At 40.5% G+C, this 15,312-nt stretch overlaps 2 protein-coding genes across 7 annotated transcripts in view; both read left to right on the top strand.

The window, feature by feature from the left end:
- The window catches only part of grid2 (glutamate receptor, ionotropic, delta 2), a 539,244-nt gene extending 535,009 nt beyond the window's left edge, over window positions 1-4,235 (top strand). For 3 of the 6 annotated variants that reach the window (XM_041998788.1, XM_041998791.1, XM_041998790.1), the window contains one exon: window positions 3,416-4,235. In XM_041998788.1, the coding sequence (XP_041854722.1) occupies window positions 3,416-3,874 (459 nt within the window). In that variant the 3' untranslated portion in view covers window positions 3,875-4,235. Of the gene's footprint in view, window positions 1-142; window positions 225-634; window positions 898-3,415 lie in introns of those variants that run through there. The other 3 variants (XR_006011998.1, XR_006011997.1, XM_041998789.1) reach the window with 3 other exon arrangements.
- Window positions 4,236-10,344: 6,109 nt separating this feature from the next.
- Window positions 10,345-13,266, top strand: atoh1a (atonal bHLH transcription factor 1a). The gene is made up of 2 exons (XM_041998490.1): window positions 10,345-11,371; window positions 11,583-13,266. The coding sequence occupies exons 1-2, from the start codon at window positions 11,098-11,100 to the stop codon at window positions 12,392-12,394; spliced, it is 1,086 nt and encodes a 361-aa protein (XP_041854424.1). The 5' UTR covers window positions 10,345-11,097; the 3' UTR covers window positions 12,395-13,266.
- Window positions 13,267-15,312: the final 2,046 nt, after the last annotated feature.

Below are 15,312 nucleotides of genomic sequence, written 5' to 3'. Positions count from 1 at the left end.
ATGGGAGACATTATAAAAGCTGATCTCCAACCTTTTGAAATTAGGATTCAAATTGCTGGCTCTTCTTGTTCTAATTCTACACAATGATCTTTGTCACTGTGGCTCAAAGCTCTCATATTGCCTTTTTGTTTTGTTTTTGTAGATAAGTACTCTGTGTTGAGGGGTGTAGCGGGCGAGGGGGAGAGAGCAATACAAAATGGCATTTAAACATCTCCCCTTTCCAGGTATATAACGACTGTGTGAATGTCTCTCTGAGGACAAAACACAGAGCGACCTGCTTAACAGTGTGTGCTGACTGACTGCAATGTCTTTTTTCTCGCTCACCCCCCCCACCCATCTGTCTCTCCAATTTACTTCTCTCTCCTCCACCCTACCATCTTTCAAATCTGCCTGATCTTGTCTGTCTCATCCCCTCTCTGTCTCCGCCTGTCTGCTGTTTGTCTGCCCGTGTGTCTGTTTGGCTTTTATTTTTCTTGTTTTGGCACTGTTTTTTATCTTCTCTCTCAACTTGCATGCATACAAACACACAAATATACACATGAACTGCTCCAACTTTCTCTCCACATCACCTATTTCTATCTGTCTCCCTCTCCCCGACCCTTTTGCTCACACACTTGCACATCACACACACCAGACACAGGCAGATGGCCCATCTGTCAGGCAAGCTGCCGAAACGTGTCCTCACAGCCCCAATGAGCACCCTCTTGCCCTGGGTAGCCAGACCCTGAACCAGACCCCCAACACTTCTGTCCCCACGGCCACACGTTACCAGCCCCCAGCATGCTGCGACATTCCCTGCGCCCTGATTGTGCAGCACTCCTATGAACCCACCAACCCTTCTGAGCTCACCCCCAAAATGAGAATGACCACCTTCACCACCTCACCTCCTACGCCAAGGTTATACATACAATAGAAAATCAAAAACAAAACAAAAAAGATAATTGGTTAGTAAAACCTGAAAAATAAGTGCAAATGATCATTTATCAGGGGAAATGGACATCAGGGAGCAGGCTTCATTTTTTGATGTTCACATTATAACAAAGCTGGGACCAAAAGTACTTCTTAAAAATTTGTTTTCCTGTCATGCTGCTGACTGAACTCTGTGGGCAATGATACCATTCTGCCACTAGAGGGTGCTGTCTCTTCAAGTAGAGACAAAGTGGAGCATCATCTTTACCAGTTACAGTTTTAGTGTAGTAATGTTTGTATTGTTTTATGCTAAACACTGCAGTGAGATATTTGTTTAATTTTTTCTTTTGGTACCGATTATCTCTCATCATTTTGCTGATTCGGCATTAGCCTTTCTTCTATAATGCCATAGTGGGCATCAAAATGGAGGAAAACAGTATACCTTTCACAGGCACCCACTGTAGTTCCATTCAGGTTTAGCCAACTAAATCTTCCACTTCTCTTGCCTCAATCTTACTTGCTCACTCATTATAGTTACCCATTAGTCTCATTTTACCGACAGCAGGATGACCATTTGTGATTCATCCCTTTCTTTCACCTCCCTTCATTTCTAATGACACCAACCCTTTTGATATTTCCTCCTCCAAACACTTACTGTGATTAGGACAGTTTCACTACAAAAGTTAGTGCCCCTTCGTCTTTTCTTTCCCCCCATCGCCCCTCTTTTAGATGGTAACCTGGGGGCACAACTGCTGGTCCCCCTTTGGCTGTGAGCTGCATACACTAAGGCCAGAGCCCCCTCCAGAATCCCCAGACCCAAAGGACACGGTCAGTAAATCTGTCTTCACCTCCCCAATAATGTGACTCCCATTATCACAGAACCCTTTTGACTTTACCCAAACAGTATCACCATTAAATCTGAAACACCAATTTATCTGACACCCCACTCTATCCACCACCCACTTTCCTATGAGACCTTTCAGAAAAAACTGAACCTTACCACAGATCCCTGAAGCACATTGTCACAAATGAGTTGAGAATGTGTAAAATGTAAAAGTTTGGAAACTCTTTCTACCACTTTCTGTCATTACCACTGTTCACCTGAATCCCCTCACCACTTTACGTCTCATTGCAAAATGAGCTCCCCTGCACTACTGTCCACCCTACCATCAGCAGTGAACGCATGAAACACCTCTCACTCAGTGTTACCATCCTTTAGTGGATAAGTCATTTCTGTGAATATAGTCATATAATGTATTTTTTGTAATTTTTATAAGTTTCATTTAACTTACTGTATATTAAATTAAGTTAAACATTAGGTAAATGTATGTGCATTGAATTGGTAAGATTGTTAAGACTGCTAAACTTTATCAAATCATCTCCATTGTATGATGCAACTGATCAATCAGGTATAAAAATTTAACAATGAATTTTGGCCTGGAACTAATTCACTTGAAAATGAGATGTCAGTCTCAAAGTGAATGTTTGTTACAATGGCTAAAATGCAATGTAGTGACATACACCAATAAAAGATTAAGTAAGATAAGTGAAGCATTGTTGAACATCTGGACTGTTTTCCATAGTTTTGCCTTTGAAGATTAATAATAGTTAACGTATGGTAATGCTTGTTCAACATTAGACCTAAGGCCCTGGAATAGCAGAGCACACAGCATGTTGGTGGTGTGTTTTCTGTGTATTCCAGATTACCTGCACCCCCCTCCCCCCCTAAAGACCTTATAGAAGTGTGTATATATTTCTCTCTGTCTATATCCTGACCACAGCTCAGAGTGTGCTTCTCTATCCCTCCCTCCATTTTCCCCTCTTCTCCTTTTGCTCTCTCCACCTCTTATCTCATCCATGTTTTCCTTGTGACCATCAAACATTTATTTCATATATTTTGTGTCATTTATATTTGCATACTATTGCAATCACCTTGACTTTAATATTTATTTATTGCGCCAAAACCTTTAATTTGGCCATATTTGTATGTTGTCTTGGCTTCATCGTCATTTAACCATCCACCATATTCATCACTTTTCAAATGTTTTCACTTCTTTGTACTATCCTTTATTCTGGTTTGATGGATGGCATCCCTGTTACTGAAAACAAATTCAACCCATCTTGCCCGCTTGTTCAAAACAATATTTTCTCTACAATTACACTGCTCTTTTCTCTTCATTGATCTCTCCATTTCTAACTCATGTATATGTGCTACCCTCACACCTTGCTCTCCCTGCTTTCTTTTATCCAACTTCTGTCCTTCTTGCCATCTTCTTCTTCTTCTATTTTCATATCTTACTTCTCTCTTGTCCATTTCTCCTCAATGGTGCCTCATCTTTAAACACTGCCCATGGATCTTTCTTATATCTCTTTTCGTTCTTCTCTCCAATCACATATTCTTGGCATATTCCTGTCCCTGCCATTAATGTCTCTTCTGTCCCTCCATTTGCCATTGTCACTTTCTCTTCACCTTTTTTTCCCCTTCCTTGCCCCTTCCCACTTGTAGGACGATAAGGAGATCGACCTGGAGCACCTACACCGCCGGGTTAACAGCTTGTGCACCGAGGATGAAAGCCCCCACAAGCAGTTCTCCACCTCTTCCGTCGATTTAACACCCCTTGACATGGATGCGCTGCCTGCTGCCCGCCAGGCACTTGAGCAGATCAGCGATTTCCGCAACACCCACATCACCACCACCACCTTCATCCCTGAGCAGATCCAGACCCTAAGCCGTAGCCTCTCTGCCAAAGCTGCTGCTGGATTTTCTGCTAGTTTTGGTGGCGGTGGCGGGGGTGTCCTCCAGGACCACCGGACTGGTGGGGTTGGCCCTTTCAGGCAGAGGGCCCCCAATGGAGGCTTCTTTCGCAGCCCCATTAAAACAATGTCCTCCATCCCCTACCAGCCCACAGGTCCAGGACCCAACTTTGGATATGGCAATGATCCAGACAGGGGTACCTCCATATGAGGAGTTACTATGGATGTGGTTGGTTCAGGAGGAAGTGTAGAAGGTGGAGGCAGTGTTAGAGTATGTCATGGGGTGGTTGAACAATACATTGTGGCTAGGCTAAAAAGTCAGAGGATAGAGATCTGTGTACATAGCAATCTTTCTGTTTTCAGTTTCTGCTTGGGTGTTTACAGGAGTGTCTGTTTTGTATGTGAAGAAAACAAAAGGGGGTGGAGATGTGTTGGGGCATTTCTTATCCTCCTGCAAACCATGCTGGTGAGGTGCAACAAGGGAAAAGGACAGGGAGGGTGGGGGCTGGATTTCTTTCTTTTTTTTTTTTTTTTTTCTTGCTTTATTGTTGTTCTTGTGATTGTTTGAGGGATTTTTTTTTGCTAGAAATGTAAAAAAAAAAAGAAAAGAAAAGAAAAAAAAAGAATTCTTTTTTATTATTAATGTTTCATGACATGGGAACTATCTCATGTAATAGAGAAATGCTGAAATGACCTGACACCTTTTACTCTTTTAACCACTCTTGGAGGGTATAGTTTATACTAGTTCAGCTCCTGAAAGTACTATATTCTTATTAGCTCCAGAGTTTTGAGATGATCACTGGTCTCTAGCCATGAAACAACTCCCAGGGGTTGTAACTAACAAGCAATGATGAGGCAGTAATTTGATGAGGATATAGGCTAAGCTATAGATTGTCTTTAGCCCTGCGCCCTGAAGCTCTTGAGTGTCCCATTTCTCAGTGAATACTGAAAATTATGCTTCTCCGGTACAACTCTGCCTTTTCACTATTTGAAAGTCTACTTACATTTTATTTCTTCTCTGGTGTTGTTTCACCAATAAATGGGGTTATAAATGTGCAATTGTCTCCAAGATGGTGTCCATACAGTGGCTTGACCACACCTAAGACTTTGCAGCTGACACCTCCAGTGGAGCATCGGTCTGAAAACTGTTGATATGCCATGGCGGTGTACAGGCATGTCACTGTTGAATCGCCAGTTTGGTGCATCAATCTTAAACCACTTCTGCCATTTTTTGGTGCACCAGCCTGAAACTGTTTTCACCCATTTTGATCCACATTAAACTCTTTGTCAATCCCTCTGCACTGTACCAGTGCCCACAAACCTGTAAGTGATTGTATGTAGATCTTACCTTTTCTTTTCTCACCTGTATTGTGCTATCTGCTTTTCAAATCAAGGTGAGATCCTCTAATCAGACTTTCAGAGGTATAGTAAAAATGGACAACATGAAAAGCAGCTGAAAGAGTAGAAAATATAAAAGTCAAACTGAAAGACTTTAAAAAGCTTGTGCTTATTATATGTCTTTGATTGAGTTTTGTTTTTGGAAAAAAAAAAACATAAAAATTTAATGCGTGGAATGTTTTTTGGTCAGGAAGTACAAAAAAATAACATTGTTCTGAGCTGTCTACTTGTTTTGGGTTTTTTTTTCTCAGCAAATTATGGAAAACTGCTAAACAAGTGCTGTAGTCTCTGGTTTTGCATCATCAAGTCATTGAAACCTCTTTTGATTTGTATCTGTTTCTCTTACTTTTAATGCTCCAATAGCTCGGGTGTTGAGTCTTATCATCATCCAAGTTTGTGAATCACTTCTTATCAGCTTCAAGTGGTGGAATGGAATTGATTTGGTGTTGAGGAGAAGCCATTACAACAGCATCTTCAGTACAAGCCTTATATGTCAACTAGCTAGCTGTACACTCCTGGTTTCCAACAAAGTCCAAAGTATCGCTGTGTACTGGAAACATTTAAGAGTAGCAAATCAGTGGTTGTGCTAGGTCATGGGAATGTCTTCAAGAGTCAATGGCCATCGGAACCAAGTGGTTGCCTTTTATGAGATGAGTCCAAAATACACTTCTATTTCATATTGCTCATGTTAACGGTACTGTTTATATAACTTGTTTTCTTTTAAAGTGCCAATTAATTAGAATGAGACCATTAAGGTGCATTTTGAGGTTAGGAATGGGAGGTTGGGGGTTGGTAAAATGGAACCAAACATTGTTTCTTTTTTTCACTAACACTGTATTAATAATTGATCATGTTAGTTGTTTAGAGCAAGTTTTCAGTTTATCTTTAAGAACTAAACTGCGAAATGTTGTGTGTAGAGAACTCAGTCAAGCCACAGTGTTTTGAAGCAAGCATTCTTAGGAATTCTTTTCTTATATTAGGCTACAGTATGGCTACTGAATGACAAATAGGACACATGCATTTAAAAAGTTTTATTTAGTATAAATGAAAGAGACATTATAAAAATGTATATTTTACATGTTGATGCTATTTTTGTTTAACAAAAAGAAAAACTTTATCATGCTGAGCTTTGGTGTTGAGTTGAGCAGTCACATTACTGCCTTTTGTTTTCCTTTATCCTATCCATGGTAAAACATACATGCAAAGTAGTTTTTTTATCGTTTCTCATGTCATCCTGAGTTGTTCTTGTTTTTGTTTTGTTTTGTTTTTTTTTATTTGCTGGCTATATAACAAAATGTGGCAAGTTCACTGAAAAGAAAGCATGCACAAATTTGCTGTTTTACTATCTGTTAACATTTTTAATTTCATACATAGAACTACAGGAATTACTTGATAATTTTCAAAAATTTATGATGTACAGTATTTAATATAGGCCTATTTTGTTGTATGTGTTGCATATTATTCAAAAACCGAACAAACTGAGGCCTCTGTTACAAGTGGCAAAGCTTTCTGTGTATAATTTGTCTAATAAACAGGTTTTCTACAGTGGGATGGTATTTGTTGTCTTTGCTAAACTAGACAACCATTTACTAAAGGTAACTAAATTTAAACAAAAGCAGATAGAACAAGAAGCATTGTCCCTTTGTGTCCCTACAGCAAATTCATTGAGATTTGCCAAAGAACTGAGGAACTTTCCACTGAATATCATTGTTTATTTTTGTGTGACGCTTGTTGTGACAATCAAAATAATTCTGTCATCACTCACAGACATTTTTTTTATTTTTTTTTATTTAGTCAGTATGGCTCTTTATGAATTTATTTCAGGATTCTTGCTATTTTTTTTTACATATATTCTGTTTATTATGAAGGTTGTATTTATTTATTTTATTTTTTAAATTATTTTTCTTACAGTTGGACACAAAGGTTTGGACACCCTTTATGAGCAAATATATGACTATTTGTGTGAACAAAAGATAAGCCAATTTCTAAATGCAATAATAGGCAGTAAGCTTGGTCAAAGTCAAAGGAGAAGAAACAAAAATCCAAAGGAAACGTTCTATTTATTGATTGTGCATGTGGGAAAGCATCTTGAAATCAAGCTTGAGCTGAGCTTTTGTGTTTCATGCTTGGCTATCATTTTTGTAACAGCAGGGTACGGCTGAGCTGAACACTGCTGTCAAGTTCACTGGAGCATCACAGTGTAGTAGCATGTTTCACCAGATAGTGGCACTGTGTCACTCCTACAAGTTTCCCCAAGTCTCCCTGATTCAGTTTTAGAAGAATTCATGTGATACAGAGTAGTGATACTTACAAACATCTCCCTGTCTTATTTTGTTAAATATTACTAAACTCCAATCAGCTTAAAGTTGGTTACAGTGAAGCCTTGCACGCTGTCATGACTTGCTGTGATTTGAGTGGAGAAATCTAAAACCATCCTCTCCTGCTCTTTGTGAATTGAGGATTTAACCACAGTCAAACAGTTGTTAGATGAAAAATACTAAAATAAACTGTTTTGTTAATGAAGGGTTGATATACTTTTCATTGGTAGAATTATCTACATAAAAATAATTTATTATGAGCCTGGCAAAAAATGAATAAATAGCATTGCCACCACAGAAAAAAAAAAGTCACATGCTTTAATATTTCATTGGACTGCCTTTCACTTTGATTAGCTCTGGCATTGTTTCAATAATCGTTTGCAATGTTACAAGATTTATTTCCATCCTATTTTGGATTTTTTTTTTTTTTATTGATGATGGGAGAGTCCAACCACTGCATAAAGTCTTCTACAACACATCCCAAAGATTCTCAAAGATTCTCAGATCTGGACTCTGTGGTGGCTAAGCCATGTGTGAAAGTAATGTCTAATGCTCCCTGCACCACTCTTTCACAGTTTGAGCTTGATGAATCCTGGCATTGTCATCCTGGAATATGCACGTGGCATCAGGGACGAAAAAAATCCATTGATGGAATAACCTGCTTATTCAGTATATTTAGGTAGTCCTCATTCTTTGGACACATAATGTTGCTGAACCTAGACCTGACCAACTGCAGCAACCCCAGATCATACTGTCCCCACAGGCTTGTACAGGGGAGCTAGGCATGATGGGTGCATCATCTGTCTCGCTTCTTACTCTGATGATCAGACCACATGGCCTTCTTCCATCGCTCCAGAGTCCCATTTTTATGTTCCCAACTGAAGCCTTTTTCTCCTGATCATTTAATCCATTAGTGGTTTTCTTACAGTCCCAGTCCCCTGAGTTCCCATGTGGAAATGCTCTTACTTTCACTATTAAACATAGCCCTGAGTACTACTGCTGTTTTTTTACCAAACATTTAAGTGATCATTGATCACCATCATTCAGGATTTTTTTCTTCCTCAAAGACAATGGTTTCCCACTATCCTTCCTGTTTTCAATAATGTATTGGACAGTTCTTAACCCAATAATTTCTGCAATCTTCTCAGATGTTTTCTCTGCTGGATATATGCCAATGGTTTGACCCTTTTTAAATATTCTAACATCTTTTCCACAACCATGGAATGTGTCTTTCCACATGGTTGTTTGAGCAATGAGAAGCTACTCAATGCATCAGCTGGGTTAAATAAGATGTTTCCAGCTGAAAGATAACTGCATGCAGGAGTTTTGTACCTATTTGCTTAGTTAAATCCAGGTGGTGAGTTTCTCTTTTTGGCCAGGCTGTCTATGTGTCCTGACAAATGACTAACAATTGCAGGTTCTTGTGATTATGTTCAGATTTAAACAGATAAAAATGCCAAAGCATAAATTCTGAATGTGAAATGATCACCAAAACCTCTTAGGCTGTCCGCTTCAGACAGATTAGTCCAATATTTGCAGTCTATCACCATATTTGCCTCTTAAGTAAACCCCATGTGTAGCTTAACAGTACTTAATTCTCCACTACTTCTAAATGATTTCATGAACTTGAATCTTCACGGTTAGCAGCAGCCTGCATCAAACAAGAAAAGAAATATATATTTATATATTTTAAGGACGTTTTATTTAAAAGAACAGCGGACTTCAAAAAGATTATTGCCACATTAGGAAATCCTTGTCCATTACCCCTCACTCCAGTCCTATGCCCGTCGCGCCCCGGTCTCCAGGGAGATGGGAATGGAAAGGGGCAGCACGCAGACTTCTCTTGCGGATTGGAATGGGAGTCCGCCCCTCTCCCTCGAGGAGTTCCCCCTCAGGCGTGACCAATGGAACATAGAGTCTCCATTGTGACTGCGACACTTTAATAATCGCCAGCTACAATATCCAACCTGTCGGTAGCTTCAGGAGCCCAGCCCGGCCCGTTGGACGGAGGGGCATGTAGGTGGGAAGAGGGGGCGAACGCTCGGCGCCAGATCTCCAGCCCGCAAGACGTCCCCACGATGAATACATGAATAAAAAATAGAAAAGACTGATGTCCTTTTTCTAAAATTGTGGGATTTCTTTCTACCACAAATGACATTTTACTAATAATTTTGAGTGAACACTAGCGCGCTCTTTGTGATTCATTGACCTAAACATGTCATTTCTATATGTTTATCTAAAATGTCTATTTTTTAAGAAAAGTTAACTAATAGTTTATTTTGGTTATTGTTTGGTCTGCAGTCTATTCTGAGATCTGCTTCCGTTGATCACCCTGTCTTAAACACTGGCCCACTGTGTTTCTCTTACAGTATCCCAACTGAGCCTGTACCCTTCTCATCCTAAACAGACCGTGTAGCAATTAGGTTTAATACCCAGTAATTATCCAATTGTTCATTTGGCCTGAAGTTTGAACATCGGTGACTGTTTTGAAGAGCAGGCTGCAGGTGCATCCCCGTGATCATTTGTAAAGTTTGCTTGTTTGCAGTTTTAAATTTTTCCTTCTCAACCTGTAGACATTGAAAGAAATTTGGAATATCATTTATAGATAGGATAGCCTATATAATGTAGGTCTGCGTGTGCTCTCCTCTCACTGAGCGTCATTCACAGCTCCTGTCAGTAAGAAACAGTGTTGAGCGCGAGACCCCTGCTCATGTTTCCGTTCCCTGTGAAGCCTTTTTCTTGCCGACAGGGCGTTCCGAAGGCTGGATCAAAAGGTTTTAGACCTGCTACAAAAGGAAAATGGTAACTGGAGATGATCATACAATGAATGAATTGTGAATTGACAATGAGCGCGCGAGCCCCAGGAACCGCAATTTTTAAGGGGAGCGCCTTTTCTACCCCCCCCCCCCCCCCCCCCCCCCCCCCCCCCCCCACACACACACACACACACACTCACACACATCAGGATTGTGGTTAGGCCTATTTAGTTAAGACTTGACCCTAAATTGTGCGCCACTGCTGAAGGATGAAATTCAGATCCTGGGTCCTGGTCAGTTTTTAATTATTTAGACCTTCAACTTCCAAAACAAAACTATAAGCTACAGCGTTTCATCTCTACAGATACAGCCAGTAAGATTCAAACAGAGAACAGCTCGGGATGGTCAATTAACCCTTTTGAACCTTTCCCGTTTCCTCTTCCTCCCCGCCCTCCACGTTCATGCCGAGATGTAAAGCAGACACAGTGACAGGTCAGGTGGGGATTTTGTCACATCCACACACTTCTCGCACTATCCACGCTCCTCACCTAAAACCGTCATCATTTGCACGTGCGTCCTGTGGGAGGTTCCCCTTACCCCCTTTGCGTTAAACACTCCCTAAATCGAAACTTTATCATAAACAGTCCTGCTTCGGGGAGCCATAATCACCTCTCTCGGGCTTTACCGAGACATTTCATTGGACGTCAACACGCGACCGACGCGAGGAGGGGGGCTTCCAGACGCGTGCCGCTTTTTAAACCGACGCCGCGCCTTGAGACACCATAGAAGGAGTGCCGCACGCGACAGTCGCACAGCATCATTTCAGTGCATGCCTCAAAGAACTTTTTTTCTGATATATCTAGAAAAGAGGTGTTTTTGTTTTTGTTTATTTGTTTGTTTTGGGTTGTTAGTTGTTTTTTTCTGTTTGTTTGTTTTTTTTGTTTTTGTTTTTTCTTCTACTCATGGATGTTTTAACTGCAGACTGGAGTAAAAGCACGAGGGAGGTGGCTGCCCTCGACGCGCTGCAACAGAGTTGTGGCAGCCCAATAGTAGTAGTGGAAAGGGGAGGGAAGCAGCAGTTCGAGGAGTCCCGCTACGAACCTGGACTGACGCTCGTGGGGAGGGATAGAGACCCACGCGCCTGGCAGGCTCCGGCTTCTGGCACCTGCGCGGCACACGACACTTCACCCGACTACCTGCGGCACTCGCCATGCCCGAGCACCGGCTCGTACCAAGGTATGGAAGCAACAACACTGGACAAGATTTTAATGTTACCTGCAGAGAAACATCACGTGCACTAGGCGATTGGTATGATTAACTTTTCAGTTTGAGTTAAGATTACTGTTAATTAACATTTTTATGGGCTTGATCATCAATTAGTAATTAGTCGGACCATTTATTTATGTATTTATTTATTTATTTGTTTGTTTGTTTGCCTATTTTTCAGAGAGCGACTCTCCGGGGTCCGCGGGTCATCCCAGCCCTCTCAGTCACAGAAAATCTGCCAAGAGCCCCTCCTCTTCTTCACTCAAAGTCAGGGATCTGTGCCGACTTAAAGGCACGACCACCGGGCCTGAAGAAGAGGCTTCAATGAGGCAGAGAGCCCCTTCCAGCAAACCAGCCAGCGGGATCCAGAAGCAAAGAAGAGTGGCCGCCAACGCGCGCGAGAGGAGGCGCATGCACGGGCTTAACCACGCGTTCGACGAGCTGCGCAGCGTCATCCCAGCTTTTGACAACGACAAGAAGCTCTCCAAATATGAAACTTTACAGATGGCGCAGATTTACATCAATGCTTTGGCTGAGCTGCTCCAGGGTCCAGTCTCCTCCAACCATAGCAATAATGATAACTCGAGTAATAATGATAATTCGCCAAAGTGTGACATTATGCTTTCACCTGTCGATGACACCTCCCAGTCGCCAACTACCTGTAGGACAGCGGCGGCTGCGTCCGTCCCAAGCGGCAGCTTGCCCGTTCACATCAGCGGGATGCCTTTCCGTTCTTCCTTTGAAGAGAGTTCGTTCTCCCAAAGAGTTGAAAAGGAGATGTGCTCATCTTCTCCTTCACCGTCCTCTCGGGCAGGCACTTCACAGTTTGGGAGCGGAAGGAAAGAGTCTCCCCGAAGCGACGGGGAGTTTTCCCCGCACTCCCACTTCAGTGACTCGGATGAAATAGTGATGGAACTTCAGTCAAGTGAAGAAGATGATCTTCCAGAACTCAAGCTCTCCAGCCGCCACCATCACCATGCAGTTTCTTTCTAAACGTTTCTAAATAGCTGTAACATAGACTACATAAAAACACCAGGCTATAACGAAACAGGCCTAATGACCATAAACCGTGTCAATAATACAGAAAGTCTTACATTTTTAAGGAGACTTTTTCTTTTTCATAAAAACTATTTAAAAAGTTAAAACAACAATAATATTTTTCAACATGTAACGTGGTTATTATTATTATTATTATTATTATTATTATTATTTTAATGTGAGATAGGCCTAATTTGGTTCTGCCAACAAACATATCTACATACATACAATTTCCAGTTTCCATGGAGACGTGGCTGGAAGACCCCCTCTGCCATGTCGCGCACAGCACTGCCATGGGCATTTCCCAAAAAGCTGTCTTCCACAAAAACTTTATTGATAAATGCTTGGCTATATTTGATTAGACCGATATATGTACATTTCTTTGTAGCTATCTTACTTGTGGTTTGTTGTGATTTATGTTTTGAATTGATCATTTGTTTGTATAATGTATTTTATTTTGCTACTTCAAAAGTTTATGACGTGCACTTTAAGAAAAACAGGCCAGAGGCTTCAGAATTGCGATTTTTATCCTCCCCCCAAACCACAAACAAATATGCTACCGTTTTATTTGCTAATGTAGTACAGCCAACTCCACTTAAACAGCATATTTAATGTAGCCATCATCGCTGCCTTCTTTTTAAATAAAAAAAATGTCTTTTATATCACAGATGAGCTTATGTGACTTTTTTCTCCCATTGGATGAATTGATATAATGTGATGTATTTATTGCTGATATGTTTCGTTTGTTTTTGCTTTTTATCACTTCGTAGTTAAAGTTGCTGGAAAACTAATAATCATTTTGCCATTCTTTGTTATTTTCATTTGATTTTGGGAATAAAAAGCAAAAGAAAAAAGTCAAGTGTCTGACTCTGTTGTTCCCCTGCAACTTCAGGCCTTAAAATTTGTTAATAAATATGGCATAATAATAATAATAATAATAATAATAATAATAATAATAATAATAATAATGTGTTTGGCTGTTTAAGCTTACAAATTTAGCATCTTTGCAGTTTTTAACCAAGTAAGTTAAACGATAAAACATTCTTTTCTCTACTGATTTTAAAAAATCCCTCTAGACATTTGCATTGACAGCGTCACAACATTTTGAAAAATAAAAACAAGTGAAACATAATCAAGTTACTAATACAGGCCTGTGAGCAAAGTAATGCAGGAGAAAGCACATGAAGGCCTATCTTACCTTGAAGGAGTAGCCATTCTTTTTATTAATTGAAATTAATTTCAGGATTACATGCTATTCATAATTAACAGCAACGTGAGTCATACTCGGCACGCGCTGTTGCAATTTGTTGGCAACAGTGAAAGAAAAGTCATTGCAAGGTGCTTATTTTTTATTTTATTTGTTGCATTGGTGAAGGAGCTGTTGTCTTTTTTTTCCTTCCTGAACTGATGCCATGTCTTCCATTTGGTGAATACCAGATTTGTTAATAGGGAGTGTGCATTAATTTCAGGCCTATTGTTAGTTGGCTCGTGGGCCGAGGTGTTGGATGGCCTCAGTGGAGCACGCGCTGTCAGCTGGTGAGCGCTCGCGGGTCCCCACCGTGTCCCCCAGGACCTAACTCGAGAGTGGACACACTTTCTCAACTAAATAAAAGTCGGCGCGGGCACACACACACTCGCACACATAGGTACATGCCTCTTTCTACCTCTGTCTTTCTCCTTTCTTTCTCTCTGTTAACTATAACAAACGCGCACCACGCGCACGCAAGCCTTGCCAATGACTCAGGCTGAAATTCGAGTTTTAGTATTTTCTCCTTTCATTTTCTCTTGCTAATTTACAACACACCAACAGTGTATAAAAAAAGTCTTGCAGATAAAGGTGAGTGCTACGGAAAAGCAAAATACTTTCAAATAATTTATGAAAGTAAACAGTAAACGTTTGCTACCAGCACTGTCTCCCACCTTATCAGCCAATCACAAACCGAGCCTGTTTTGCGCTTCTCTTGAAGTCGGGGTATAAAAGGGAATACAGTAAGGATGCTGTGTTAAATTATTAACAGAATCTATGCAGGCAGAGCGGTATCTTACTATGACAGCCATCTAGTGAGTTCGTTTTGCGGTGAAAGGAGATCAAGTTTCCGTAAACTTTTAAAAGGCTATTGTAGGTCAATGCTATTTTCTTCTGGAAATCCTATAAATTCCTGGAAATACTGTAGGGAATAATTAATCATGATGACACATATACGTTGTACTTGTTATCATTGAAATTTGCCTGAATTTCTGCAAAAGAAATTAGACTCGATATTTTAGATTTAATTAAAAAGATTGTTTGTGTTTTCAAACGTGTTTAGGTGGGCTATGCAAGTAAATTTTAATTGTTTGGGCTTTGAGAAGAAGTTTAATTCACAGTTCACTGTAAAAACCACAGGACGCAAGTTGAAAATAAAAACACATCTCTACATCTGGAGCTTCGTGCGCACTGACGTCTGTATCAGTTTGCATTTCAGGCAATTGTTGTTTTAACTTCCAACACGCTAACTTTTTGTTTCATAATGGTGATTGGTAGAAAAAAACAAAAACAATAATAACCCGAGAAAGTGAGGGGTTAAAAAGCTATCGTCAACAGGTGGGATGCTGAGGAGGTTGAGGTTTCAGTGGTTCACGCACATTAATTATTTACTCATGGACGTTATGAAAAATAACAACAGGGTGGAGTTGGGGAGAACCCGAGACACACTGACGCGCGTGGATAGTGTTGTAAGTAAAAGAAGAGAGCTGAAAGAAATACTTAGGCATCATGTTGAGCTTAACTTCCCCCTTTCTGCTTTTTTCAATAGTATTTTCTCTGTTGTTCCCGCACAGTCTTTCACTCATTTTATAGTGGTATAACTTACTCTGTCCTAGCTTTTTTTTTT

Source organism: Melanotaenia boesemani, chromosome 11 (assembly GCF_017639745.1).
Source record: "Melanotaenia boesemani isolate fMelBoe1 chromosome 11, fMelBoe1.pri, whole genome shotgun sequence".
Lineage (NCBI taxonomy): Eukaryota > Metazoa > Chordata > Actinopteri > Atheriniformes > Melanotaeniidae > Melanotaenia > Melanotaenia boesemani.
Note: the sequence above shows the minus strand (reverse complement) of the source record. Positions and strands in the feature narration are given on the sequence as shown.

Excerpts from the sequence above, each read along its gene's own strand:
- atoh1a (XM_041998490.1), top strand. The coding sequence starts at position 11,098 with ATGGATGTTTTAACTGCAGACTGGAGTAAAAGCACGAGGGAGGTGGCT. Across the intron at positions 11,372-11,582 it reads GAGCACCGGCTCGTACCAAG|AGAGCGACTCTCCGGGGTCC; the intron begins GTATGGAAGCAA and ends CCTATTTTTCAG.